The sequence below is a fragment of the Plectropomus leopardus genome, chromosome 6, assembly GCF_026936395.1.
Source record: "Plectropomus leopardus strain MGB_pleo_1.0 chromosome 6, ASM2693639v1, whole genome shotgun sequence".
Classification (NCBI taxonomy): domain Eukaryota; kingdom Metazoa; phylum Chordata; class Actinopteri; order Perciformes; family Serranidae; genus Plectropomus; species Plectropomus leopardus.
The window spans coordinates 25,815,437-25,842,742 of NC_142181.1; the positions used below are offsets into that span (position 1 = coordinate 25,815,437).

General features: G+C 38.6%; 1 protein-coding gene and 1 long non-coding RNA gene across 2 annotated transcripts in view; both read right to left on the reverse strand.

Moving 5' to 3' along the window:
- Window positions 1-662: 662 nt before the first annotated feature.
- tada2a (transcriptional adaptor 2A) lies at window positions 663-20,617 on the reverse strand. Its single transcript, XM_042486792.2, has 15 exons — window positions 20,471-20,617; window positions 19,759-19,865; window positions 19,610-19,669; window positions 19,395-19,486; window positions 18,232-18,389; window positions 17,553-17,641; window positions 17,209-17,281; window positions 17,042-17,105; window positions 14,535-14,578; window positions 10,849-10,959; window positions 9,531-9,602; window positions 8,510-8,642; window positions 8,022-8,065; window positions 6,664-6,743; window positions 663-4,762 (listed from the first exon to the last, which is right to left on the reverse strand). The coding sequence occupies exons 1-15, from the start codon at window positions 20,577-20,579 to the stop codon at window positions 4,577-4,579; spliced, it is 1,422 nt and encodes a 473-aa protein (XP_042342726.1). The 5' UTR covers window positions 20,580-20,617; the 3' UTR covers window positions 663-4,576.
- Window positions 20,618-22,255: 1,638 nt separating this feature from the next.
- LOC148189399 (uncharacterized) overlaps window positions 22,256-27,306 on the reverse strand; it is a 39,951-nt gene continuing 34,900 nt past the window's right edge. Inside the window, exon 3 of the long non-coding RNA XR_015776725.1 lies at window positions 22,256-23,761. This is a non-coding gene — a long non-coding RNA (uncharacterized LOC148189399). The remainder of the gene's footprint in view (window positions 23,762-27,306) is intronic.

A 27,306-nucleotide genomic window follows, 5' to 3' on the forward strand; every position in this document is an offset into this window, starting at 1 on the left:
TTTTTGTCTTTACATAACTATATAAAAAACTTTTTTAGCCTGTAGCAAGACATTATTTTGAGGGCCAGTGTGTAAGACTTAGGGGGAATTAGCGGCATCTAGTGGTGACTATCACAGATTGCAACCAGCTGCAACTTCTCCCTGTTAGAATTCCACCAGTGTTCATTTTTACTGGGAGCCACATTATTCCTAAAGGCCTGCTCCTCTCCAAAACAAACAGACCAGGTGATTGAAACCGATGAAAACACTGAAAAAAGCTATTTCATGTTAAAAAAAGAAAGACTGTATTTTCAACACTGCTTGTAGTTAAGGGGCTGCTAATTATAGTTGCTGATGCAAAAACCCAAATGCCCCCATCTAGAGACAGTGTTTGGTTTGGTTTATCTCCTCTGGTCTACTGTAGAAACATGGCGTTTCAACATGGCGAACTTCGTGGACGAGGACCTGCTCCCTATATGGATATAAAAGTTTCAATTTTAAGTAACAAAAAAAAAAAAATAAATAAAAATAAAAATAACAATGTCATATCCTTCACATTGCCATGACAAAAATGTTTCTTCATCCCAAAACAGGAAGTGCGTCTTGTCTAAAATGTTTAATTAAAAGTAGAGTCCTAATAATCAAATAATTTAATGATGTAAAATAATTAATCCCGATGCAGATCGCTGTTAAGCCACATTATCCTGATTTATTGAGCTCTCTAATGTGCGTTACAGATTTTAAAATACCAAGGATACACATTTGCAACCTGCCAGTATGTTTGGGCCTTTCTCTCCATTTCTGATGTTTATTAGATCAACACCGATACATGAGTTTCCTCTTAAAGGAAGTCAGCATCAATTTAACTTCACGGAGAGTCAGAGAGCAGCAGAGAGCAGGAGGCAAATAGAGAAGACAGCATCAGAGAAGAGAGGTGTGTGGGTGTGTTGAGAAATGTTGCATCTCTGCACACATGCCGAGGATTGACACTAACATCTGCTCCATCTGCTGCCCCTGCCACAACAGCACAGACTCTACAGTAACGGATAGAGGGCCATGACACGACATGTGCCGGGTGAAATAGGTGAGGAGTCTGACTTACACTGACTGCCAGAAAAAGACATATACTGTACGCTCAATAAATATGTGATCAGTCCAGCATGAAAAAAAAAGGCTGATTAACTCGTGACTCAATCATCTTTCACTACACTTGATGAATGTCTTAAAAACACCTTGTGTCAGCTTCTGGTGTTGTCTTCATTCACATCACTCTCCTTGAGTCAGAGGAGATACAAAGTCCCAGACTGAAACACACACGTCCTTGAAGAAAGAAATAAAGCTGTCTAGGACAATATAACACTTAGCTCCATGTGGCCTCCAGAGCTGAAGTAGCTGATATTTAAGCAAGAGATGGTACGAAAGAGCCAGAGTGTGCAGCATGCAATAATATATATTTAACCCGAGCTTTTCTCTGCACTATGATCGGTTAGAGCTAGGTATAAAGCGCATATCCACACACTTGATTATGCTCCCATAAATATTTAATATAATTACTACCAAGGTGGCGTGTCAAGCTACATGCTGCTCATCACACAAGTGAACAATGCACACACACCTTCAAAAACTACCACAACAGGTCATCTGACTGGTCACCAGACAGGTCACCTGGTACCCAGGTTCCCATTCATGAATACATTAACAGATAACATTTTACAAAATGTGGATAAGACATGTGATGACAAAAAAAAAGAGATGAAAATGCAAAAATGTGTATATGTACATGCAGATAAATATAAATATCTACATATATACACATAGGCCCAGTGTACAGTACTGGAAAATCCCTACAAAAATTACGTGAATAACACTGGTTTTAGATAAAAAAAAAACTCGAGTAACGTACCTAGAGTCACTCGGAAAAACCTGAATATTGTGTGAAAAAGATCTGTTTGTCAAATTAAATGACACTGAAGGTCAATCTAAACAACCTGAATATATTGTGGAAAAAAAAATTATAATAACTAACTATATATTAATAATTATTATCTCTTATCCCACACCTAGCCTTTTTTGTCATCTAGATGTACATGCTTTTGTGAACTTTTTTAAAAACAAATATCAAAATCAATTTCGAATCCTACAATAAGGGGATTTACATCAAGTAGACAGATTTTGATGGTTTAATAAATTTGCTGCATGGGTTAAAACTCCACTAAACCTCATTAGGATTAACAGCAATTTCACTGTGGACCAACGCTGGGTTTAATTAGCTCTAATTAATCACCTCTAATTAATCCCCTGTGATTACATTAGGAATATGACTGGTCAAATGCAACATGACTATACAACGGTCATTCAGCACACAGTGACATCACAGTTGGATGTGTTTAACACTGAATATGGGCAATATTGTCTCTTCCGCTGGCCTCGCCTGCAAGTTCCTGTTTGACACGCTCAAAAAATGTATCCACTGATTTAAAAACATCTTTTTCCAAGTCTATGGGAAAAAATCTTTTTTGGCCCCATGGCATCACGTGACAAACTCGGGGGCTGTAATTCCGCTGTTTGGCTCTATGAAAATTGACTTCAAAGCCCAGCACTCTTCCTGGGGGCCTGTGATGACTTGATGAAACCACAACCAGAAATGTGTTTGTCTCACTATAAAGTTGCTCTTAAAAGCAGAAGTGTTGCTACAGTTTCACCCTTTAAAAATGTTTTCTCTTTTCATACATTTTGCAAGCAAGTGATGTATTGTCAGAAACCTCCACTCTACTACAAGTAGGCTGCAGCTCATCAGGCAAACTGATTTTAGTTTTATATATTACTATATTGAAGTGTTTTAAATAAAATAAAAAGCTTAATGGCTTCATCGTCAGTGATATAGACGACTTCTCAGTCAGTTTGCTCTGATTGTAGTGCCTCACATTTGAATCCAGAAAATTCAGGTCACATTTGTTCATCTGCTTTCACTGCAGACCGAACACCAACTGCCACTATTTGCAGTCATAAGAGCTCAAGCTTTAAACAGGACGTAAAAAGGGAGAGAGGATAGATCAAAGCCTGGGCTGTTGAGGCTGGCTGGAGCTGATTTCTCGGGTAAAGACGTCAAGTGTGACACGAGGAAAACTGTATCCTGTGAAATGAGCAGAAGTGAAAGGAGAAATTTAACTATGCTGCTTCTCGTTCGTTGTGGAGTCTTGATTTGATAAGACACGTGGGCGTTAGAAAAAAAAAAAAAAATCTGAATTTCTTTTCTCTCGCATCCTCTTAAATCCAGATTCAGTCCCTGAGTTTTAGTAATTCAGCTCAGACGCTTCTCCGCGGTCGTCTCACCCTTATCATCAAAGGTTGAATCTGCCGTTATAATCAGGCCGTTAACTGAGGTTGATGCTGCAGCTGCTCTCTGCTCAGATAAGCCTGTCGGAGGCTGGTGGCCTCCTACCGGTGTTAGATTCATCACACTTCTCCCACGTCACACCAAGCGAACACATCCACAGATGGAGACAGAAAAGATCGAGTCACTGATGATTCTAACTGTCTGTGTCACTGTGTGTCAGCGTTCAAAAATGCTGACAAAACGGTCAGCTCAGCACTGATCACACTGAAATTTAGGATTTTGAATTCCAACTACATTTTCAGATATTTAAAGGTGTGATTGTTGACCTGAATCCACAAAACTGTATTTCATGCAACTTGTTATTGAATTTTAAACAGTTGTTAGAGATACAGATAATCAATATATTTTCAGTTCACTGATCCATATCCATTGACTCTCCTACTTGATTGTATCAGCTACAATGAGATCATTTGGGCAGTTTACTAACCAAGTCTGACTTCAAAACAATTAATAGCACTTTATGTTACCGGGGCTGTAACTTCTTAAATCATTTTAACGAAAGTTTGTTAAGAACTTTTTGTTTTGGCACGAATGACAGAGAAAATACTAATTAGTTAAGTTTATGAACGCTTGATGATTCAAGTGAGAATTTCTTAAAATAAAAGCTCAATTTAAACTCCACTAAATATTAATTTATTATTTGAGACTTTATACTCCATATATACTGAATCATATGTTTGCCTGTGGACAAATGTCAGTTTTGCTTGTTCAGTTAAGCACGGTAAAAGAGTCTGAGATTAGACTTTGGATTAACTGGAAATAATTAATTACCCTAATAATTAGTGCAAAATTACAATGGTGTTTTTTTTTATAAAATGTCCTATTAATTAACAACTGCACTTAAGTTCATTTAAAGGTAAAAACGGGACCTGCAAAATTAAGTGTTCCATAACATTTTCGTCAAACACGGCTGCTTTAGTGCAAATTAAAATGTCAACAAACACATCCGTTTTTTTCATAAACATTTTATGACAGGAGAAATAAATACATCTCCATATTAGTATGACTGTTCTTCTGACAGAATTATACAAACTATTTTAATACATATTAAACTTCACAACACAAACAGACCTCGCAAAAGTTACAAAATTTCAAATCAGCAGCTAAAATGTGAACCTCTTACAAAAACACAACATGTTACAAGATTAGAAAACAATGAACCACTAACCACAATCTCCTCCGTGGTCCAATCAAATGTTCCTAGGCCTTAGTTATGTATCCCTCTTTGATCAGGAAATCGTAGATTTTGCGTGTCTTGTTGACGTCGATCTTGATCAGCGCTCGGGCCTGTGCCAGACGCAGCCCGCCCTGCCGTCTGCACTCATTTAGCAAGGCCTGCTTGTATTCCAGGTAGGCCCCCGGCACCAGACGCACCACCTGGCATAACTACAAGCACAAAAAAAATACAAGGGTTTGTAAGAGACATTTAAAAAACATACACAATGTCTCATAAAAGGCCTCAGCAGGCTTCAAACAAAGTGCTTGTGCTTTACAAACACTGGTAGAATACAGGGAGGTTAAGACCTGTATAACTGCAGTCACAGTACATTTATAGTTTACATACTAATCCTTATAAATCGCACCAACCACTGGTATAAGACAAACACCTGACTTCCACACAACACTGTAGTGAAAAAATCTGGCCAAACTGAGCAATTATCCATTAGAAATGAAAAAGTGATTCACCATATAAGTAACGAGATGTAACCCTTACCCCAATCTACCCTAGATCTTTTCATAAATAAAAGATTGATTTTCTTAAATTGTTATATTATTGCTCGATTTCAATGAATGTACATAGCAAAGCCGTATGAGCCTAAATCAAACTAATCCTTCCTTTGCCCCTCCTAAGCAAGTGGACTAAAGTCATTTTAATGGATCTCAGATAATGTTTATGGTTTTTATACAGAATATTTTAAGTAATTTTATTTGCCTGGTCCCTGTAGCACTCACTCAAGTGCTGCATTTTATCCCAAATCCAGCCTTAACTGCCTCCCTTGTGACCTAAAAACGTTATAGCTAACTAATAGCTAACTTAGCATTGTGTAGGTATTGTGGAGGAGTCATATAATGGGTGGGCGGGTCAGCTATACCTGCTCACCAAAATTTGGGAAATTCCATGAATCAGACAATCTGAACATCACGGCTACATGTCTGTCTGCTGGTTGCTCAGCCACTTTGGTCCAGACTAAAATATCTCGACAATTATTAGATGTTCTGCCATGGAATTTTGTACTGATATTCATAATCCCCGAAGAATGCTAATTTTGGTGATCCTCTGACTTTTATCTAGGGCCATTATCAGATCAAAATTTCAATATGTCCAATATTTTGGATTATGACCTAATACCTTCAAGTCTGTTTAGTGTTTATTATCAATGGTAATCATGCTAAACTCAGATGGTGAACATGGTAAACATAATACCTGCTCCTTATCAGAAAGTTAGCTTTGTCACTACACTCATGCTTAAATAGTGATGTTAGCATTTAGCCCCGCAGCAAGGCTGTAGACCCTTTTACCCCCTTTTCCATTGTCAGTAGACCAGAGTTGTGTACACAGCTCTGCAACAGACCAGTATGCCTTTTTGTGTTTTTTTTTTCTTTCATGTTGAGTTATGTTCGACAGGTTATTGAACAGTATGAAGAAGCATGAAGGTCAGTGAAAATGTCACATTGGTTTTTATATCTGTTACTTGTTCTCTTTCAAACTCGGTGCATAACTATTTGGAACAATGTTTATGCACTGTTTTGATTTGTGGCAGCCTGTCGTTGCATTGCACTGGCAAAGGAGCTAAACTTAGCATGTCCACTTAGGTGTTGTATTTCCATCACTGCCGATAGAAGCCGGAGCTGATAAATAGTAGAGTCATAATAGAGTCATTTAACCCGGGAGTGAATACTCAATTTAAAAAGTCAGATGTTAGTGGGTATTAAGTGGGTTTTTGGTGCAGTGGGAAAGGTGCTTTAGTTCTTGTTGGGTACCTGACATTATCACCTTGCCTATTTTTACAGCTGCTTTCAAGAGGCGGGAGTCTTTCATGCTTAACTGACTGTGACCTCAGCGAAACCTGTGCAATACATAATAAACTGTCAATATGTCTCCATCTATTACTGCATGATCCTCCCTTAAAGGCATATAGGATAGATTTTTAGCCTCGTGTTATAGAACAGTATAAACTGTTTTCTTTTTAGACGTAGTCAGTCAAAACATCAAGCAAAGTATTTCAGTTGGAGCCAACTGGGAATTTTCTGTATGACCCTTTAGGCACAGATAAGAGAGAGCTCACCTCTTTCTCCCGCTCGTTGAGTTTCTCTGTTCCTGGCAGCCCAGTCAGGTTGAGAGGAGGGGCACTCCGCCTACCTGTTGCTGTGGAGCAGAAATTAAACAGTCAAACATACATGCAGCACCCCAGTGTTGGTCTGAGCTGTAATCAACATAATCACAGGGTGGGGAGGACTGACCAGAGAAGCTAGGGAAGGCGGTGGGAGGCAGATGCCAGAAAAAATGTTTCAGAGTATAATAAAAGGTGTATTATTTCCAAACTACACTTAACGCCACACAGTTGTATCTCTCCACGTACTTGCAGTTACATCCACATCTGTGAAAACATAAATGCTTCACACACATTTTCAACCTGGCAGCACAGAAGATCAATACAATCATCACAGTTTCAAGGTGGACTTCCAAGATTAGTGCCACCAAGTCCGAATCTAACCAAATCTCTCCCCTTCTGTTCCTGAGAAAGGATGTTAAATCTTTGGCCAGAAAAGTGTTTTTGTGTTCCATTATGATGTCAGAGTGAAGTTGACTTTTTTCATTTTAGATATAAAATGTCACCACCTTATCCTATTAGCCATTTGTGTGAATTTGTATCATAATTAGTGAATGAACTCGAGTTATGGCCCAAACACATGTTTTGTAAGGTCACAGTGTCCTTTGACTACTAAATACTTATCAGTTCATGCTTGACTCAAAGTGGGCATTTGTGCCAAATTTAAGGAAACTTTCTTAAGATGCTCTTGAGATATCCTGTTAAGGAGAAGGAGATAAATGCAAGGCCTAAGCCATCAAAATTAATCTTATCAATGCTGTCCAAGTAATCATTTGTGCTAAATTTCAAGAAATTCCTACAACGTTCTCACATTTACAAGAATGGGATGGACAAACAACCCAAAAACATGCCTCCAACAAAAACAACCCAATAACCTTAACTTGGCATAACCGGACTAAATTTAACTTATAGATACTCAACAGATTAAACAATAATATTAACAAATAAATAGTAATAATATATTTAGTTAATGTGTACGTAGTACACACAAACGTCAAACTAGACAAAACCAAAAAATTACTGACCACATGCAGCTAACTTATTTGCTTGGAGGAGACAGGGGAACAAATATTTACGGTGTGCAAATTGTGTAAATATAGCCGTGTGGGAGTGTGTGTCCCATTTTTGCTCTGGAGGTTAAGGAGAGGCAGCTAATTTGAAAGGGAAAAACTGGAAGATAAATATGCATGTAGGGCCTATTTTTCGAGTGTATTTATGGAGGAGCGTCTGCATTAATGTGACTGTGCCTGGGGCCATGCCAAAACTGCAGAGAGGAGGGAGTACAGAGGGAAAGGTGGAGAGGAGCTTCGTACCTGACACCGTGATTGTTGTGACAGCTGGAGTGATGCCAGCATCTCTGTAATCAGAAAGAAAAGTGTTAGCAACTCTACAAGCTTATTTATATATACACACACACACACACATACACACACACACACACATGTCCCACTTACACACAGCATTTCTGGGCTTTGTTCACTATTCTCACTCCAGGATCATCATCCAAAAAAGATGAATCACTGCATTCAAGATTTTTTAAAGGGTGGAATAATTAGAAGAGCTTGGATACCACCCAGAGAAATTGCCTTGGATGGAAAAAAACAAGAGCAGCGGCACATTAAAAAGACTAAAAATACCGAAGAGACTGAAGTTGAAGTGGGATGCTCAGTAACATAAACGTCTGCCCTGCTCGTCTCAGCACGGCTGGTGCTCAGTGTGATGACGGAGGTCAGCATCTCCAGGGAGCGCGACTTCGCCATCCCTTTCTATTACACCCTGGATAACAAGCAGGAAGTCTCACATTGCAGCCTGTTTGCTGAGCCACTGCTGGCAGGCTCTGCCATCCTGGATGTACTGCAGCACATCACACAACATGGTCCTCTTCCTCCGCTCCTCCTCCCGCATCCGCTTCACCCGCTCGTACACCTTGGCACCTGAAAGTTGGGTGCACAGAAAGGTCAGCAGAGATATCATGAGGGGGGATGTGGCTAGGATAGTGACTGAGGTCCAATCCCAATACACCCCTTGTCCTGAACACTTAGCCCTTACACCTCCATTCTGAACATTCACATAAAGCAGTTTTCTGACACACTTCAAACCAAGTGTTATAAGAAATCATTGGCAAACTGGCTATATGGACAAACAAAAAAAAAAAAAACACTTAAATGTATGTTTTCATAGTTAACCCTTCGAAATCAACACAAGTCTTCTTGTACTGCCTTTTTAACGTTTTAAAACTGAACAAACTGGTTTGATTTCTTTCAAATACTTGGGAAGAGGACAATCAGCAAATTGGCAAGAGATAGCTCGCATATTGCAAGAAATTAGGAAAAGTTGTCAAGAAAATTACCCTAAAATTAGTCACAAATTATTTTGAAAGAATAGAGAATTTTTTAAGGCCTAATGCTTTAAAAGTGATAATGGGCAGTTTCCAGGTAAGAAAACGTTGCTTCGAATGAATTACTGAGGATTCATTTACTGAAATAATTAATTATGTAAAAGGACATATTCAAGCCTTTTAATTATTTGGCCAGCGGTTCTCTATCAGTCCAAGAGTAGCTGATATAGCAACTCAATAAAATATTCAGTACCTCTGTGTGCCATGCATCAACAAACTAGCCAAACATTATGGTACCCAAAAATGATCCAAAGACCTGATACACTGTGCTGCGGCAAATAATAATTGAAACAGTTCAAAACCAAACTCAAAATAGGGACTTCAGCTCAAATCTGAATAGAAATACATTTTCCTTGCTTAAGCGCGCAACTTTTCAGATGAAGTTTTGTTGAACACAAGAGTGAAAAGGTCAAAGCAGACTTACTGCAGAAAGACTTGATCCCTGCTTTTCTGTACTCCTGCAGCCTGCGGATCTCTCTCCTCAGCTCAAACTCCACTGCAAAGAGAAGGAGATGAAGGCAAATTTGAACATACTGGTACAAAGACAGCTACCTGAACTCTGTCTCTCACAGCCGCAGCTCAAGTCTCACCAGTCTCAATGAACAAGCATTTTGAACCAAAAGTTCATACAAATTTCAAGCCATAGATATCTACTCATGCACGTACAGTCTGCATGTAGCTGACCAGTGTTGACACTTTTGAAAGAAAAAGTTTGACATAACAAAAACAAAACAACAAAAACACACATATAGAGTTATTTACAGAGAGTTTGATAGTATTCTCAAGGTATAATGCCACCTACAAATGGAGCTCAGGAGCTCATGGTTATGGCATGGGAAATCATGTACACCACTGCTAGGCAACATGGCAACATGGATGCTACTGTGGGCATCTAGAAGCCATCCAGGCTAACAATTTAGCAAGATAACTTTATACAGAACATGCAAAAGCATAATGACAGTAGAAAAAGATGAGTCTGGAATATCAACATTTTCTAAGACAACATATGATTAGGCAGGGCAGGTGTGTTTAAGTTCGTCTATGGCTAATTATATATCTGAATGGACAAAAATGACAAACGGAGTTCCCCATGGGTCCATAATGGGACCTCTTCTGTTTAACATCTACATGTTTCCATTGGCTCTGATTATGAAAAACAACAAAATATGTTACCATAATTATGTAGATGACACATATAGCTGGGAGGAAAAACTCTTAGACTGAAATAAGGAAATGTCAGTGCACCATCAATCCAAATATACATTTCCAAAGCCTCTGCCATTTTTGAAAACATTAGCAAAACATTTAAAGGCAGCATAACGGTGGTATCTATCTTCTAATCTAACTCTCCACCACAAATGAGCCTTTTTTGCCCCAAAATGGCAAACCTTTACTTTCAGGAAAAACACTAAATAAGTGAGCAAAAGAAACAACTGGGCAGCATTCTTCACCGTCAGCAAAACTCCAAGTGAAGTTATGTTACTTATAAATGAGATTTGGAAACTGGGAGAATGTATAACAAGCAGCATTCAAGCTGTTTTGGAGGGTCACAGTGTTGGTTCTTTCTTTAATTTGTTGCCCTTTTGTGCAAACAAATGTATCCCCTAAAAGAATACATAAAAAACATCGAATTTGAAGCAACAATCATTCAGTTATGTCAAGGCAAGAACTGGTAAAATTAATTCTCTATATTTGTGATTGACTCTCAGAGCTTATCCATGTGTACTCAGCCAGATACTAACGTGCATGACTTTCGATGAATTTGTCATGTTCAATCGGTCCAACCACTCTGGCAAATCGTCTCATGACGTCATTCAGCTCCTGCACCTCCTTTGGGTAGCATCGCTCCAGCACTGAGAAAGCGAAAGAGAGAGAAGTGAGTGGGCAGAGGATACAAACAAATATAACACAGATGTATGAAAGAAAAATCCACCCCCTTAGATACTTTTACGCATCAATAGTTCATGTAATTTTTATTGCATTTGAGGAAGAGGTGCCGTTATTTAGTTTCTTTCTGTTTACCTGATTTCCCACAAAGTGCACGGTCTACTTCATCACTAGCTCTGAATCAACAATGGAATCATATGTATGTAAATAGTACTTGCATCTGTTATCTCAGTCATTCTGAGCACTAAATTATGATCTCCTGAGGCTGCCATCTGTGGAGTTATAGACAAATTATATGGATCTAGACATGTTAATTTATTTCTGGTATCGTTGCACACTGTACATTTAACATTTAAAACAGAACCACATTCCCTTTACAAACTCATAGCTAGATTATGATGCAACAGTCAGCAAACTAAATATTTTTTGTTGAGCAATAGATTCATCACTGCGGGTCTTTTTAAACAGCAAAAACATACAATCCAAACTAACTTTTTACAAGCCTAAAGAGTTTTCAGCCATGCTAGCGGCTCTGGGAGGCTGAACTTAGGCCCATTGGAGCTTTGAGCTAAAGGTCAGCATGCTAAAATGCCAATGTTAACCAGCCAACCAGGCTCAAACCCTGTTTGTTTGTATTTAAACCAGGGCTGCAGTAAAGATTATATTTCATCATCATTGCAATGTCAACTTGTGTGATAAACACATTGTGAAAGACTGCGACGTCAGGGATTTTTTGAGTTAGTTAAAAGAGAGTGTCAGTAGAGAGCAGCACTTTAAATGTAACTATCACTACTATCTAGTAATATCTACTGAGTAATATCGTATTCATGATATTAACCATGTTACCACATATCGCATATTTTACTAATATTGTGCAGCCCTAGTATGAACAAATAATCTACACACACATTAGTTTCTCTTACACACTTTAAATTCCAACATAAAGTTCCTTATTCTTAAATTCTCACATTTCTCTCTTTTGTTGTACTGATGGTGTACTTGGTGTATAAAGTCTGATTCTTCCTGATAAATTACTGAACATTGTTTCAGAATGATATTTGTCTAAAAGAGAACAAGAACTGCCACTGTTTAACTGTGTGGAACTTGTGGCTAATGGTTTACCCTGACATCTAATCATGTTTTGCAAGTTATCCAACATCCAAAACTGGCACAGAGATTTCAGTTTAATTGCAAATTGCAGCCATTTTAGTGTAAGCCTTAATCAGAGCCAGGTTTTCCAAATTTAGTCTTGCTTTTCGATTGGTTCGCTTTTTGTAATTTCGAGCCGGATTGAAGAGTACAAGAAAAATGTGCTAAAATATCAGATCCCGCAACCTTTCTGCATCAAAAAGAGACACCCACCCCTCCCGCAATTTGCTTCAAAGACTTTTAGCTACTGCCACTTAACTCACTCCACAAGCATGCAAACTCTGAAGAGCTTGTTGTATTCATCTCAAAGCAGCACCCGTGTTGCTGAGTAACAAACAAGTGTCACAGCCAGAGAGGAAAGCTGTTGCGTGGGTGTGAGAGGAGTGGCTGTGTGTCGGTCAACTTGCTTCATCAGACTCCTGCATGCGAGCGCTAATGAGCAGCTGCCATGTCAGGCCAAACGCATGAAATCATGCTCTTAAACAGCTGCGAACGTGCAGGACAATGTCATCTCTAAGGAGACATCAACACTGGACTTCTGGGTGGTTGCAAACAAACACTGACTGCAAACAAAGCAACACAGGCCTGAATCATTTAAAGGGATAGTTAAGGTTTTTTTGAAGCGGTGTTATATTAAATACTTATTCGTAGACAGTATGTCACAAAGAGTAGATGTCAGTCGGCACGCTCCAGTTTAGAGAAGCTTAAAGTAGTCAAACATGGAAGCTAAGCAATGTACTGCTTTAAGCCACCTTAAAAATGTTCCACCTAAATAGATCATTATCAGTTTAAGTGATGAAAGTATGTTGAAAGTATTTTTACTGATTTACCTTAATGTCAGACAGGGATTCTGAACAGGAAAATTAAGCCTTATTTTGCTCTCTTTGAAGCCAGATTTCATTGAAAAAAAAAAAAAAAAACCCAGTGTAATAGTCTGAAACACCTTTCTAGTCTGTCGATTAGAAAATCATTAATAATGAAAAAAACAGTGATTTAACATCGCTGAACACGAGCTGCTGGTCTACTGCTGCTTCAATCGGTTTGTTTGTTTGTTTTAATAAATAACTTTTGTGTTTAAAAGGTTTGGTTCAGATTCACCAAAGTTATACAATGACACAAACTAACTGCCTGAAGCAGCAGTAGACCAGCAGCTCCAGTATTCAGCGAGCTAAAATTACTGTTTTTCTTAATGGATTCTGGTGGCCTAGATGAAAGCATAGGTGAGGAGCTGATGTGATTAATGGCTTTCCCCCCCAAAAAAGGCTGTCAAACAGTAAGGTAAAGAAGATGAAAATACACTCAATATAGCATACATTTAAAATATTTTTTTTTTGGGGGGGGGGGGCTTTTTTAGGTTTTTGTTGCTGACCCTTGTCCATAGCAGGACATTGCTTAGCTTCTGTGTCAGACAGCAGCCTGCTTTTCCTAACTGAGGGCGTGCTGACAGATATCTATTATACGTAATAATCTGACTTTGGAAAAGTACCTCAGACAACCCTACTTTAAAAAATCTGAGCTATCCCTTTAATGCAACAAGCTTTTACAAGACGTCAGACACACTGCTGTCCTAAAACAACAACGCTGGTCAATCTGCCTCCAGCACTCACTGAGACATGATACTGTGAGCCTCCCGGGCTCAGATACTGCCTCTATTATTGCATGTGACACACACATGAACACTCACACACTCACACACTGCAGAAACACACAGTCTTTGACAGTCTCCATGACAACCAGTCTGCAGCTCTACAGCTACTGAGTTCCCTTTTGTCTTGAAAGACTGGGGAGATAAGAGAATGGAGGGAAAAAAGGTAGGAGGGCTAACTGGAGGCTGGAGGATACATAAATAAAACATAAGGGGAGAACTCTTCAACTCCCAAACCACAGCCAATTTCACAGTGCAACACGTGGAGATATAACAATGGGCTGGGTGGGCGGGCGGAGTGTTTTTAAAAAAAAGACAGCCCCTCGCCGTCTGTCTGACCTCTAATGCAAACACCCAAGAGATGCAAAGAATTACGTTACTGAGCTCGCTGAAATCCAACCTGTGACAGGTGGATCAATAAAATGAAGCCCCCCCACCTGCATTTCAGTCATTATGGCAGCAGCGCTCATCGCATGGGGATCTATTCACGTTGAAGCAATTATGCCGTGGCACACTCTGGCACACAGACTATTCCCAGCCTTGATCGTAAATACAAGCTCCGTCAGTTGCCACACTTCAGCTACCCGAGGGGCCACGGAGGTTAACGGTGGTTATTACACCGGGGTTGTTTGCATGCATCCATAGAAACGCTCAGCAGCGATTTGGCTGCTAGATATCAGATGCCTCCCTGAGTTGCTATGAATACTGCCACAGCAGAGGCCGGCTGAGTTTCACAAGAGGACTCACTCTGGAATTTGCGCAGGTTGATCAGTCCGTGGTCTCGGATTACCCTGAAAGAGATTAAAATGTAGATTTAATAATATGCAAATCAACATTACGATTGCAATTTCTCTTCTAAATGAAACCTGGCATTTATCTATATGCAATTATATTAGCTGTTGCAGTCTAAAGTCATCATGGCACTGAAAAACCCATATACACATCTGTCTTGTACATACAGCAGCTACAGGAATTTTGTTCAATAATTAAGTTTGAGACTTAAGTGACATCGCTTAAAAGGTGTGTAGCAGGCTCCCTTTCAAAGCGCACTCTAAGTTCAGGCATCACAGCAAAAGGCCTTAGCCTGTGTCAATGGCTCAGAAGACCCTCAAGCTACAAGCTAACAGAGATCAAATAAGGTTCTTGGAAAGAGGAGGGGACAAGATAACACGCATGCCTCCCCAGCCAGACGTGCCATTCCAGCATGCTCGGGGAGCACAAACTCATTTAAGCTGATTTAGTAGTGGATGCATTACAGGAGTGACAGCTAACAGGCTGACGGTGGAGGAGATTCTCTAGAAAGTGTACTGACTGATGACCTTGAATGTACATCTCTTTTTTTTATAGAAAATTAGCCAGGCAAACATTATTTTCATCTCTCCTCTTCAAACTACTTATTTTGTTTGACCAACTGCCAAAAACCTATGCTAGTTTAGTGCACTTAATCAGGGAAACTTCCCTCAACATATTTCAACAGTCCTTCAATTACAGCCTACCTTCATTATACTCTTCAGTTTTTATAGGCTGTTGGGTTAATTGTTGGATCACTTTGGGGGATGTAGTGTATGAGTGCAGTTGAACTGTAACGCATTTTACTCACTGATGCTTCTATTATTTAGTCTTCCCACACAGATACTAACGGGATGGACACTAAGTTCATAACCAAAAATGTGGCAGACTATTTGTCTTCTGATCAAATTACTGTTTTATGTACTTGTTGTTTCTGCTCTAAAATTAAACATACATTAGAGCACAAAAGATGTCCCGAAACTGAATATTTGAACTTAAAACTACACTCAGCAGAAATTGTCAGTTGCTGTTTGGAAACAGTATTGGCATTAAAAGTGAAAGCCAGCCCAAGACTCTGTTACCCTCATTTTGGAACAAGCTTTGTCCACTTGGTGTTTCACCTTAATTTTTTTGTTATTTATTTTTATGTCAGCACTGTATCTGCAATTTCCGTAGCTTGCTCTTGGATGCGTGCTGCTCGCCTGCGCTCTGGGCACAAGAACATCCCTAAAGTAGAAAACTAAAAACAAAATACAGGCAGAAGGCAGTCTCTGCAGATAATCAGACCGCCACACACTTCTAGTGGGCCACAAGTGATGATGGAGTGGTATTACTTTTGCATGGGTCTACAGATTGCTTTTGTAGGAAAAGCTTGCATTGTATACATTTAAACTTGTAGTTTAAAGTGTTAAAATCATACATTACTTTTTTGTGAAATCAAAATGCAGAGAATGTGCAGCAAACATATTCTAAGGATGGGAATTACCTGGGGACCCACAATACGATATTATCTTGATGCTAAGGTGATGTGATCTTAAATATTTATATTATTTATATTTATATTACATATATATTATGATATGTTGCAATTTTTTACATTTTTTTCTACTTAAAACTATGTCAGATCATATGTCTCAAAAGGAAAACTTTGTCAACATCTGTTTTTATCAAGCAAGATAAATTTTCCGGACTGCTCATCTCACTTCAATCATTTTCATCGCTATTTAGTGGACTGAAATAGCAATTGATTAAACGTAGGTTAACATTATTTTATAGTGTTAATAACTCATATAATTATTAATTCAAAATCAGTTCTTGGCATCTATATGTAGATCCAATATTGCCACGCAAAATATCTCATTACTATGCTATACTGATTTTTCCCCACAACTAACATATTCTATGGGCTTTAATACATTCTCTAAACTCTCCTGTAGGGAGGACGCGGACCTGAAACTGGGTCAAAACGTCACAGTTTGGCATGCTAAGCGTTCACCAGGAGACAAGCACATTTTCTCCATTTCCAAGAAACAGTAAAGTTCCCGCAGCTTGTAAGTGGCACCTAAATGACTCCCTGTGGCTGTTAATGAGAGCCTGAAAAAAGGCTTAACTATGACAATTATAATCACTCTGCTGACTCTGTAACAATCCCAGTCTCCCAGGACTTGTGTCTTCAAAGTGCTCAAGATAAAAATTATACAGTTTAGATTAGAACTTATAAATATATTACAATTGGAATTCATTATTAAGAAGATACAAATCGAGGGTTTAAAGTTGTTTACCTTGCAAATCTTAATTTCATATGACATGCATTTATTCAGCCTGAAAGCATAAAGAATCTGTGGGAAATCAGACTCCAAGAGGCAATATATAGTGCCATCTACTGACACAAAGGGGTCATTACATGGCGCCAAATACATCAATACTTTTTATTTATAATTTAATGGGTTAAAAAAAGGACCTACTTTTTCCTACGTTGTCTCTCCTTCAATCTTGAATGATATATATCAACAACTGAGAGCTTGAGTGCTGAAACAGAATAATACATGAGTAAATGCTTTTGTTGACACAATTTTCTTCAGTTTTGTCAATGAAAAACAATTTTTAAAATTTCTATTTCGATTCTACTCACCACGTAGGATGTCTGAATCATCATCCACAAAGTCAATGTCTTTCAAATCCCATTCTGCATAGTTGTCAAACTCCTACCAGGACAGTAAAAATGATTTTCATCATCTACTGGTTTTATTTATATATTCCCAAGCTCTCATGTAGCTATTCAATAATCACAAATAAGATCACTCTGTCAAGAAAACAATGCATGAGTAAAAGCAAAAAATAAGAAGCAACAGTAAGAGCATGACTTTCAATAATATTTTACAATAGACCATCTAATGTCCATTTCACCTGTTTGAAATGTTGACAGTATATGTTAGCATGCAGATTATTAAGCAGAAGACACATGTATCCCCTCACCTCCATGAAGTCTGCTCTGGCAGGCATGTATCCAGCCATGTCCCGAGACAGCACAGAGTCAAATGTGGGCCGAGGGGGATCATCAGTGGCTGTAATATTAGAGAAACACATTATATGCACACTGAAATTTAAGCATCTGTTTGTGTTGTGCGTAAAAACAAGAAATGAGTTCCCTGCAAACCTCTTAGAGCAGTCATGTAAAGAGTTTGTTTGCGCTGCCTCAAGTTTAAGTGTGCTGCGTGAACGTGACAGTGAACGTTTGGCAAGCTTTCAAACACTGTGACAGATGGAATCGCGAAGCCCTCCAGAAACTGAGACAAGATCCTGACTCACCAACTGCTTCTGCTCAACTTGTCACTGGCTTTCAGGCTTCAAGTTTCATTTCACCTTGTGTTCTTTTATTTTGTTGTTTTTTTGAGTAATTCTTTCTTCTAGCTGCTCTGGAGGCCCATAAACCAACACTACTATCATTTTCAAAACTTAATGTTAATACTGTTAAACAGTAAAGCACACTGGGCTACTGGCTGGGGCGTGGCAACACAGAACTAAATTAAAATTAAATGAGTTGCTTATCTTGTGTGGAAATGTAAGAACAGAATAACTTTACTGACTTTGCTGGTTCTTTTTCTCCTGTAACATTAGTGAAAACATGAGGAGGCTGAATGAAGTAGATACTGACGTTTGAAAGGAATAGCGCCCTCTGCAAAGCGAGAGTCTTTTGTTTTCCGGAGGCTGAGCAAGGTGGAGGAGAAGAGCGGATTGTTGATGAAATTCTTCATATAGTGGCTCTCGCATTCCTCTTTGGTCTTAGTGCGCATTTGATAAGCCACATCTTGCCTGCAGAAGAAATTTACCACAAACAAAAATCGTAAGTGAGCAACAATATCTCAAAGAGTTTTTTTTAAAGATGACTTTTTTTAGGCTTTTATGCCTTTATTGTATAGAACAGCTTTTAGAGTGAAAGGGGAGGAGAGAGATGATGATATAAAGCAGCGGCTGCAGGTTGGAATCAAACCTGCGGCTGCTGCTGCAAGGATTTAGCCTTTGTATATGGAGTGCCTGCTCTACCAGGTGAGTTAGTGGGTGCCCCATCTCAAAGAAAATTTGCCAAGGTATATGACTAAAATCCACGAGGTTTTCAGGATTTTTAAAAAATAAAGCAGTACAGTGGACTATGACTGTAACATATTTTTTTCATCATAACACTAACTGTAAGGGCCTTTCAGTCAAGGTTTCCATGAAAGGAATAAAGCCCTCTAAATCCTTGTTTGTAATAAAAAGGATATTACGCTTTGCTGACTTACACCTTATGTTCAAAGACCATTTTATGATTTAAAAATAGTACAGAATTAATCATAAATCATGTTAAACTGCAACAAGTTAGGTCAATTTTAACCCTTTCATTAGGCCCCCAAATTCTCATGTCCAAAGACATTTTCATTAAGTCATTTTTACCAAAGAACAGCACATTAACTAGATTAAGAAAATTCATCGAGTGAGTGATGTCATGGAAGTAGTTGTCCTCTTGTGATGAACATTTCGATTGTATTTAGTTTTCTTTAACATTACATCAAACAAATAATTACATACAGCATCAGTCTTAGAATATTCTGTCTAAATAATCAAAATGTGCAAAAAGTGAACACCGTTGCTCTGCAGATTGGAGTCTAGTCACATGAATAATGGGGTAGAAAGGTCAAGGAGAAACATGAATTCCAGGCAAATTTGTGGATTGTTTAGTAAAGATATATTTTAGCCTCAACAAGCCATTAGTGGGGCATCAACATTTTGGTGGAAATTAGATTTACTCTGACCAAGACTGTATTACAGGCTCCCACTCACCAGTTTCCAAAGCCACAGTCCATGACTGCCTCCAACAGGGCCATCTCCTCCTGTGCCGTCCACCCAGGCTCCAGCACGGGGAAGTCTGACGTCTGCATTAAGAGGTAAGAGTGGGGATTTAAAGTGTGATTGTGTTGCTGTTGTCTCTGTGTGTGTGTGTGTGTGTGTCTGTGTGTGCGTGTGTGTGTGTCTCTCACATTTATCATTTTACTTACCATGATTTCATATTTATGATCACTTTCATGCTTCTTATATTCAAATCCTCTGGTGAAACACTGGAAGAAACATTTAATTTCAGTCTAATAATAACAAAAAAAAGAGCTGTTATAAGAAAATTGTGTGTATATGTTGGTCAGGCGCTCACCTGGAGGCAGAGTAAAAAAGGTGATGGTCCACATTCTGCACACTTGATGTAAGGCTCAGTTAGATAAGATGAGCAACCTCTGCATGGTGGTTTATCAAAGGGATCATCTAAAATGGACATGATGGTTAATGCAGGGTTAGGGGTTATATCTATATATTTTCTTGATTACAAGACTTTTGTATTTGATTATTGTGTCTTTTGGAGCACAACTCTTTCTTCTTTTGATGTTGTTTTTCTACTGTTTTGCTTCGTGCAAATAAACCTAAACCTAATCACTACAAACTAATATGGCACACTATGATATAAACATTAGTTGTCATTTACACACAAGAAAAGGCTATTGGCACAGTGATCTCTCAAAGCGGCCTAAAGCCTGAATGTTCGGCTGTAAACAAACCGCCGCATATTATGTTAGCCCCAGTGCTAGCTATGCTATGACTCTTTATGAAAGCTGAACTAATATTAAACTACTTCAGTGTTATAGTGTAATGCGCCTGAAAGTTATACATCAAGAAACCACGAGATTTTAAGCTACAACATATAACGCCATTCAAATGAGAAATGTAAATAGTGCTACATGCTAGCGCTGGCAAAGCAATGCTAGCTGCAGTGGAGTTTAAGCAGCTAACAACAGATAACGAGAATGGAGCCAGATGTTTTGTGTGAAGCTGCGGTGGTTACAGTTTACTATGATAATATTATTGATACTTACTTCCAAAAGATGCCAGGCGATCCATAAGTTTAATATTTTGACAAAACAATATCCAGAATGAATGTCTTCGTCCTCTTCTTCTGCTGTGAGGTTTAAAGACAGCTCGCATCAGTTAGTGTTGCATTACTGCCACCTGCTGTAAGATGTGAGGAGTGCCACTCAGACTACTATAGGAACTTGGCGCATTTGTGCTTTTAATTTGTTTTGTTTTTTTTGTTTTTTTGATAATGTTGGCTATGTTCACGAATATGCCTTAAGTTTTGGCAAGATTGTGTATTTTTGTTTGATCTTGGAGTTTCCAGCTCAGCTCCTACAATCAGACTAAAATACACCGTGTAAACATAATTGTCACATTCATAATGTTAAGTGCAAAAAACAAACCAAAAAAACAAACAAACATTCAAACTGCAATTTTTGATCCCACAGCCATCAAAGCATAAAACGTGCTGTGGTAATCAAATAAATAAAAAACATCTCCTTTGTATATTGAAAATATAGTTTTGTTTTTTGTTTTTCATCTAAAAACACAGTGGCATCATGATAAAAAAATGACATTTAAAGGGTTAAAATTCTGTTGTTTTTTTTTTAAACCAACATCAGTCTTAATCTTAAATATCAATAAAAGTAGAAAATCATATTAATGTATAATATTTTTCAAAGCTTGATTTTGAAAAGACCATTTTGTATGGAGCCGTATGTGTGTTGAGTATTTGACACTACAAAAAAAGTTTTAAAAAAATAATTATCTACTTGCCTGTAGAGCGATGCAAGTGTGTGTAATATTAAAGCAGGCCCCACGGGTTAAGCTAGTCCTTCTAGAGTGATATGCAACGCTGGCTGCAGTCCTTGGAAATTCAGTCATCACCCTTGACAATGAAGACTGTCAAATTTGGTGTTTGTGTAGAAAACAAGGAGTTTGTTCTTAATATTGTCTTGTTACTGGGGAACATTTTCATACATAAATGCAGATAATTTCAGACTAAACTCAGTTTAAACCCTTGAAAGAATGAGATCAAATTAAATCACTGAGGCTTGTTAAAGTCAAGAAAGCTCTTAACTGTTTTCATTACTAGATTTGTTTCAGCTAATTTGAAATAGACTTGCTGTTTTTTTTAATACACATTGTTTGCATATTTTCATTTCTGTTCTATTTCTATTATTCTGTAGCCTATCTGGTCTTTGCCCAACCTGAGGCAGAAGCTATCTGAGAAACAGGACTTGAAAATGTGCCTTGTTTGTTTGCACTTATAAAGCCCAAGAGATTTTTTTTATCTCTTCATTATAACCCCCCCACTCTATTTCCTTCCCTATTTGTACTCATAGTATTTAATTTCATTTTACATTTTAAAAATGTACCAATTTTCCAGTCTATTTAAATCTATTCCCCTCATCTTCTTATCCCACTACTGTTGCCACCATTAATTTATAATTTCTATCATTTTTAGTGTCTTTTTTGTCATATTTGCAACAATTAGAGGAGAGAAGCAGTCTTTGGCATTGAAATTCTTAGTTCTCATCTTGAGTACTTTGCTCAGTCTACTTCCCCTGTGACCTGGCTCTGGATCAGCAGATAAATATGGATGGATGGAGATGTAAACAGGTAGTAAAACAGTAAGTGAAACTGGCATCAATTCAGTGTGAATAAAGTGTCAAGTAATTACTATATATACACGACTATATCATGAACAGAGCAAAGACTGAATCACTACAGACTTGTACTTTGGTTGATTTGTTCAATCCATTTTAACAGCATCAAACTGACGAACAACTCGACAGTGTACACACTTAAGATATTTAAAGAATGCTTCTGCTAAAATAACTTAAAAAAAGAAAACATTTTCATTGAATAGTGTGACCTTCATTACTTTCCATCACACTCCAATGACTTCAGTGATGGCGGTCTTTCTCTTTTCTACCACAAGATGTTGCTGTAGCACTGTTTGTGATAACAAAACAATAAAAGCCTCTCTTTGTCATTCTCTACTCACACACCACCGCCTAAGCGTTGTACGGGCCATTATATATTAGGTTGGATAATGGACAGACAGATTTTTTTTCCTTCACCCAGTACAGAATGGCTTTCAGGAGTACAGCTCACTCTAATGCAATAAATATCTACCACTCCTGATATTTTCCAGTGCCTGTGTCAAGCTTTAGCCCCTGAATCAAATACAACTCCAGCTACTCAAAGACAGCCCAAGTGGCTGCACATCAGGGGACCAGGCAATACAAATATCTAAAACACTGAGACATAAAACTTCAACTCTGCATGCCTCAAAACCACCAAACGTAAGCAAGAAAGTATGTTTTCTCTTGTGTGATTTGGCTGAAATGACCTTTTGATTCAGTACAGATGTGACACCCAGCACCTAGCTGGAAACAGACTCATATGACGGAGAAATGTTAAACTAGGCTCATGACTTAAAGGTGACCGTTGTGACATTTAGGGAGATATTACAACTCTCTGACGTTCATATTTCATGATAAATGATGCCAGAAAATGTGTAATGTACCCTTTATTTTAGCAAATACATTTAGTAAAGGCCAATATGGGGGACATTGTGGCTACTAAACTGCACATTGGGTTAAATCTGAGTGTTCTCCTTTCCTCTTTTATACCCTGAGCCATCTCTGTGAGGACGATCCACTGTGACAAGTGCGTTCAGACGCAGCGTACCCCGCGTCCCGTCTCCTGACCCCCTGGGCTTGCCTTAGACCTCTAGGGAGAGACTCAGTCAGCATGAGGAGCCCCAAGCGGCACAGATCCATGAGTAACGACAAAGCAGCCTCCTGACAGACTGTGCACAATAAAGGGACAGTTGTACTTTCCCTCTCGGTGGAATTTCCAGCTTACTGCCAGAACGCAGTTTGTTTAACAATCCTGTGAGAGCGATATGATTTATTTATCTTCAAAAGCAGAACTTCTCTTTTCGGAGTGACAGTTGGCAGTTTTACCCTGAGCGACCCTCGCCGGGACTCACAACAACTAAAACTTTATAAACACACATACATGACATCCACTTGAGATCGCTGAACATCTCAGTCCAAAAAACGAATATCCTCTGAAGGCTTTCTATATGGTTTTGTAACCTGGCTACAGGGATTTGCTTCCATTCAGCCACATGAGCTTGAGTGAGGTTTAACACGGATGTGGCACGATAAGCTTGGTTCTGCTTTCACTGCTCCAGTTCATCCCAAAGGTGTTGGACCAGGGTTGAGGTCAGGGCACTGTGAGAGCATGTCAAGATCCTCCTCAGCAAACTCCATACAGAAAACCATTTTTAAATGGACCTGTCACGTTGAAACAAGAAAGGGTTTTTTAACAAATCGTTGCCGCAATGCTGTAAACATGTTGTCGTCTAAAAGAGTGGTTCCCAACCTTTTCCCTAAAAGTTGTTAAAGGCTTAGTGCTAATTGTTAAAAATAACCTACTTTCATTTAAAATAAAAGTATTTTTATAAAGAACTTCTTGGGAAAGATTTTGACAATGAAAGGTTTTGCAGCATCTTCATTTAAAATATAATCCTTCCTAATGTGCAAATAGGATCTTTTTACATTTTTAAACCTCTAAAATAAATGCACATATCTCTATATAACATGACCATTGGTATTTCTTTACTTTTTTTAATGTTAAATGAATCTGATTGCAAGTGGCTGGTTTCAAGTTATATAATGCCATAATAATGGCAGTCCGCCCATTTCTATCATTGAGTAAACTGACACCCTCGACTAAATGACAGACTTAATAGATGTTTCGTATAATATCCAATGCATAAAAACAATAGTAGATAGCAACTGATTAAGACAGTGAAAGCAATAACTGCAGGACGTTTGCGTAAAAGAAGTAATTTGGATGAATTTTAAGCAGATTGTTTCCTGTGAATATTGCATCAGTGACGGGTTTCCCTTATATTTTACTGTATGATTGACTGACTGTATTATATTGTTGTTGTTTTTAACAGTCATATATACTAAATATGTTTCTTTTTTGACATATTCATTGTTTTGTTCTCCCTGATGCTTGACCTCTTTTAGCTTTTTGGTTGTTTTAATTGTGTAGGCTCTGGGATTAAAACTTAATTGTGTTCAGGTCTTCAACCTGCCCTTACCCAGTGAGATTTGTGTTTTTCTAATTTATATCTTGAAGGATAATCTTAACTTTAAAAATAACAATTTCATTCAGTTTTATTTACAGAGATGAATAGAATGCGGAGATAAAGGCCTATTGTATATTTACTAATAAAAGTTTTTTTACACTTCAAATCAAGAAGGCCTTGTGTCTCTCAGTGAAGCTTTGTGACCCCAGGTGGGGGTCAGGACCCCGGGGTTGGGAACCAGTGGTCTGAAACATTATTGGATTCTGCAGCAACAAAAGTATGCCAAAAACATGCAGAGAGGGGCGTCAAATTACTTCTGGTGTTTTTTTTATTTTTTATTGAAATTCACAGAAGAACAGTTGGCTAATAAAATTATTGGCAAGGTGGTGTTCTGCTGTGCCAGTGGTCTAAGACGCACACAGTTTGACCTTTCTGTCCCTGGACTCTACTATCAACAAAATAATGAAAGGTAAAAATGCTAAAAAAAATAATAATAATCTGAAAACAAGTGCTATGAAGCTGTTTGCTGCAGCCCAATGTGTATGAGAACACAGTAGCCTCCATATGACTTTAATAAAGCAAAATTCTCACTGCACGCCAGTTTGAAGTGCCAGGGTCAGCATATGTGGGAGCATACTGTATAAAATCACGTCTTGGCAGTGAATGTGGGCAGAATTCATTATCCGCATGGAGACTAACAAAGAAAATAATGTCAGATTCACAGTGACATGTGTGCTCCCCTATGCCGGCCCCTGCTGCAGCATCACTGCCTGTGGGCAGACAACCTGCTGTCTCTCCAGCCACATGCCACCCCCGCCTACCCACAATGCCTCTCTCTCTCCTCTATGCCTTCACACCCGCAGTAAAAGGCCTGAAAGACCAGGAAAACCCCAGCCTGCAGGCCCCACACTGCTCATATGGATTAAAGACTAAGAACCTCGGGGTTTCTCTGTTACAGACGTGTGCCAGATTATACACCGGCCAAACAAACGCACACCCCCACCCTATTACATCCTTAAAAACTCCCCCAGACTCTGCCAACTCCTTTGCCTCTTACCAAAGCACTTCCCAGCTGCTGCAATTTGAATATGAGGGCCCCTTCGAAGAAAAGAGGGCATCTGGCACACGCCTTAGTGGCTATGAAAAAGAGTTAAACTGCTCCTGTCATGGAAATGTTCTGAAAAAAGATTAAGCCTCTTTTAAGAAGTAAAGAGGTAAAGTGGACACAAGCCCTTAAATAAGTTCAGACAAAAGGCAGCATGTCGATATTCTCACAATGAGTGGTTACTTGGAGTGGTTGTACACCTTAAGAGTATGCTTTGCAAATTACATTTGTGAGTAAAGGTCAGCACAGAAAATCATATTTCTTTAGTTTGAAATCACATGTCAGCGGTAATTGTGTAATCTCTCTCTAAAGGATGCTTTCAGCTCAGATTTATGAGGCTACCTGCCCCCATCTGGGCACTCCCGCTAATTAACATACAGTTGCTGTGTTTACAGGAAAAGGTCCAGTTATTGAATGGAATTAATTCATTATGCATTGAGGAAAAACAACTTGGTTTTGTTTTCAGTTTCAGTAAATACATTTTTGTTGATTTTTTTTACTACTTTTCATACAGTGAATGGATACAAATGAAATGGGTTTCAAATAAAGGTAAATAACAATGAAGATAATAAAACCGCACAGGACCTTATGCTACATCACCTCATTCCTCATGCTATTTTACCCCAATAAACAGCACAAATATCTCATTAAAATGTTTGTTATGTAGGGGTTTTTTTTTCAGTAAAATGTCAAACACATAACAGATTACATTTAGATTTACAAGGGAGCAGTTGTGGTGGCTTGTTGTGATGTCTAGGAAGCATCACACTGATGTAATAAGATGTAATTCATGAATGCAGTGTTAGAATTGATGGGAGTTAAGTCTTTAAACCTATTTTATTAGTTTTCCTACATAAATTCCTCATTCATCCCTGCAAAATGGTTAACAGATGATAGCGATGCCTTGCATAAAGAATTTGTTTTGGATTTCACAGACAATGCAGCCACCCTCCATTTATAAAAGGGCACCCCACCTCCCACTTGGTGCCCCCAAAAATCATGCAGACATAGAAATAAACCCAATAAACTTTGATACAACACACAATCCATTTGAGTTGCATTAGGGCCACTCAGTATTTTATTCTCAGCTCCAATGTCCTTTTTCAATTATTCCCTTTGAGGAGCGGGTGTACGCAGCTGCATGCGCTTCAAGTTAAAAATCTTGAAATTGTTCAGAACAGCGCTGGTGATGTCACTTCCACTCCTTTAGCTAGGCTACTGTCACAACAGCGAAAGCCTTTTCACATCCTTTGGTAAGCCTCATATCCACGTTCTCTGAAGCGGCAAAAACTGTATGAATTGTATTACTTCTCATAGAGAAAAGTTCACGTAGGGTTTACAATCAGTTGAGATTCTGCTGTTAACCATTAACTACCATTAATCTTTTTCTATGGGAGAAAATCTTCATGAGCCACACAGAGAAGCTTACATGCTATCAGCTCCTCACGTGGTGCAAGGTGACTCAGGATGGAGTTATTTGTCTTTTTACACAGAGAGCTCATGTGTTGATGAAACTCCAGATAAGTTGTACATATTTGTCATTGCAGCAGCAGCTGTTCAACCTAAATTTCCTGATGTACGTGTTTCCTTTCATCCAGGTTTTGTGTTGAGCACAGAGTTTTAAACAAGGCTCA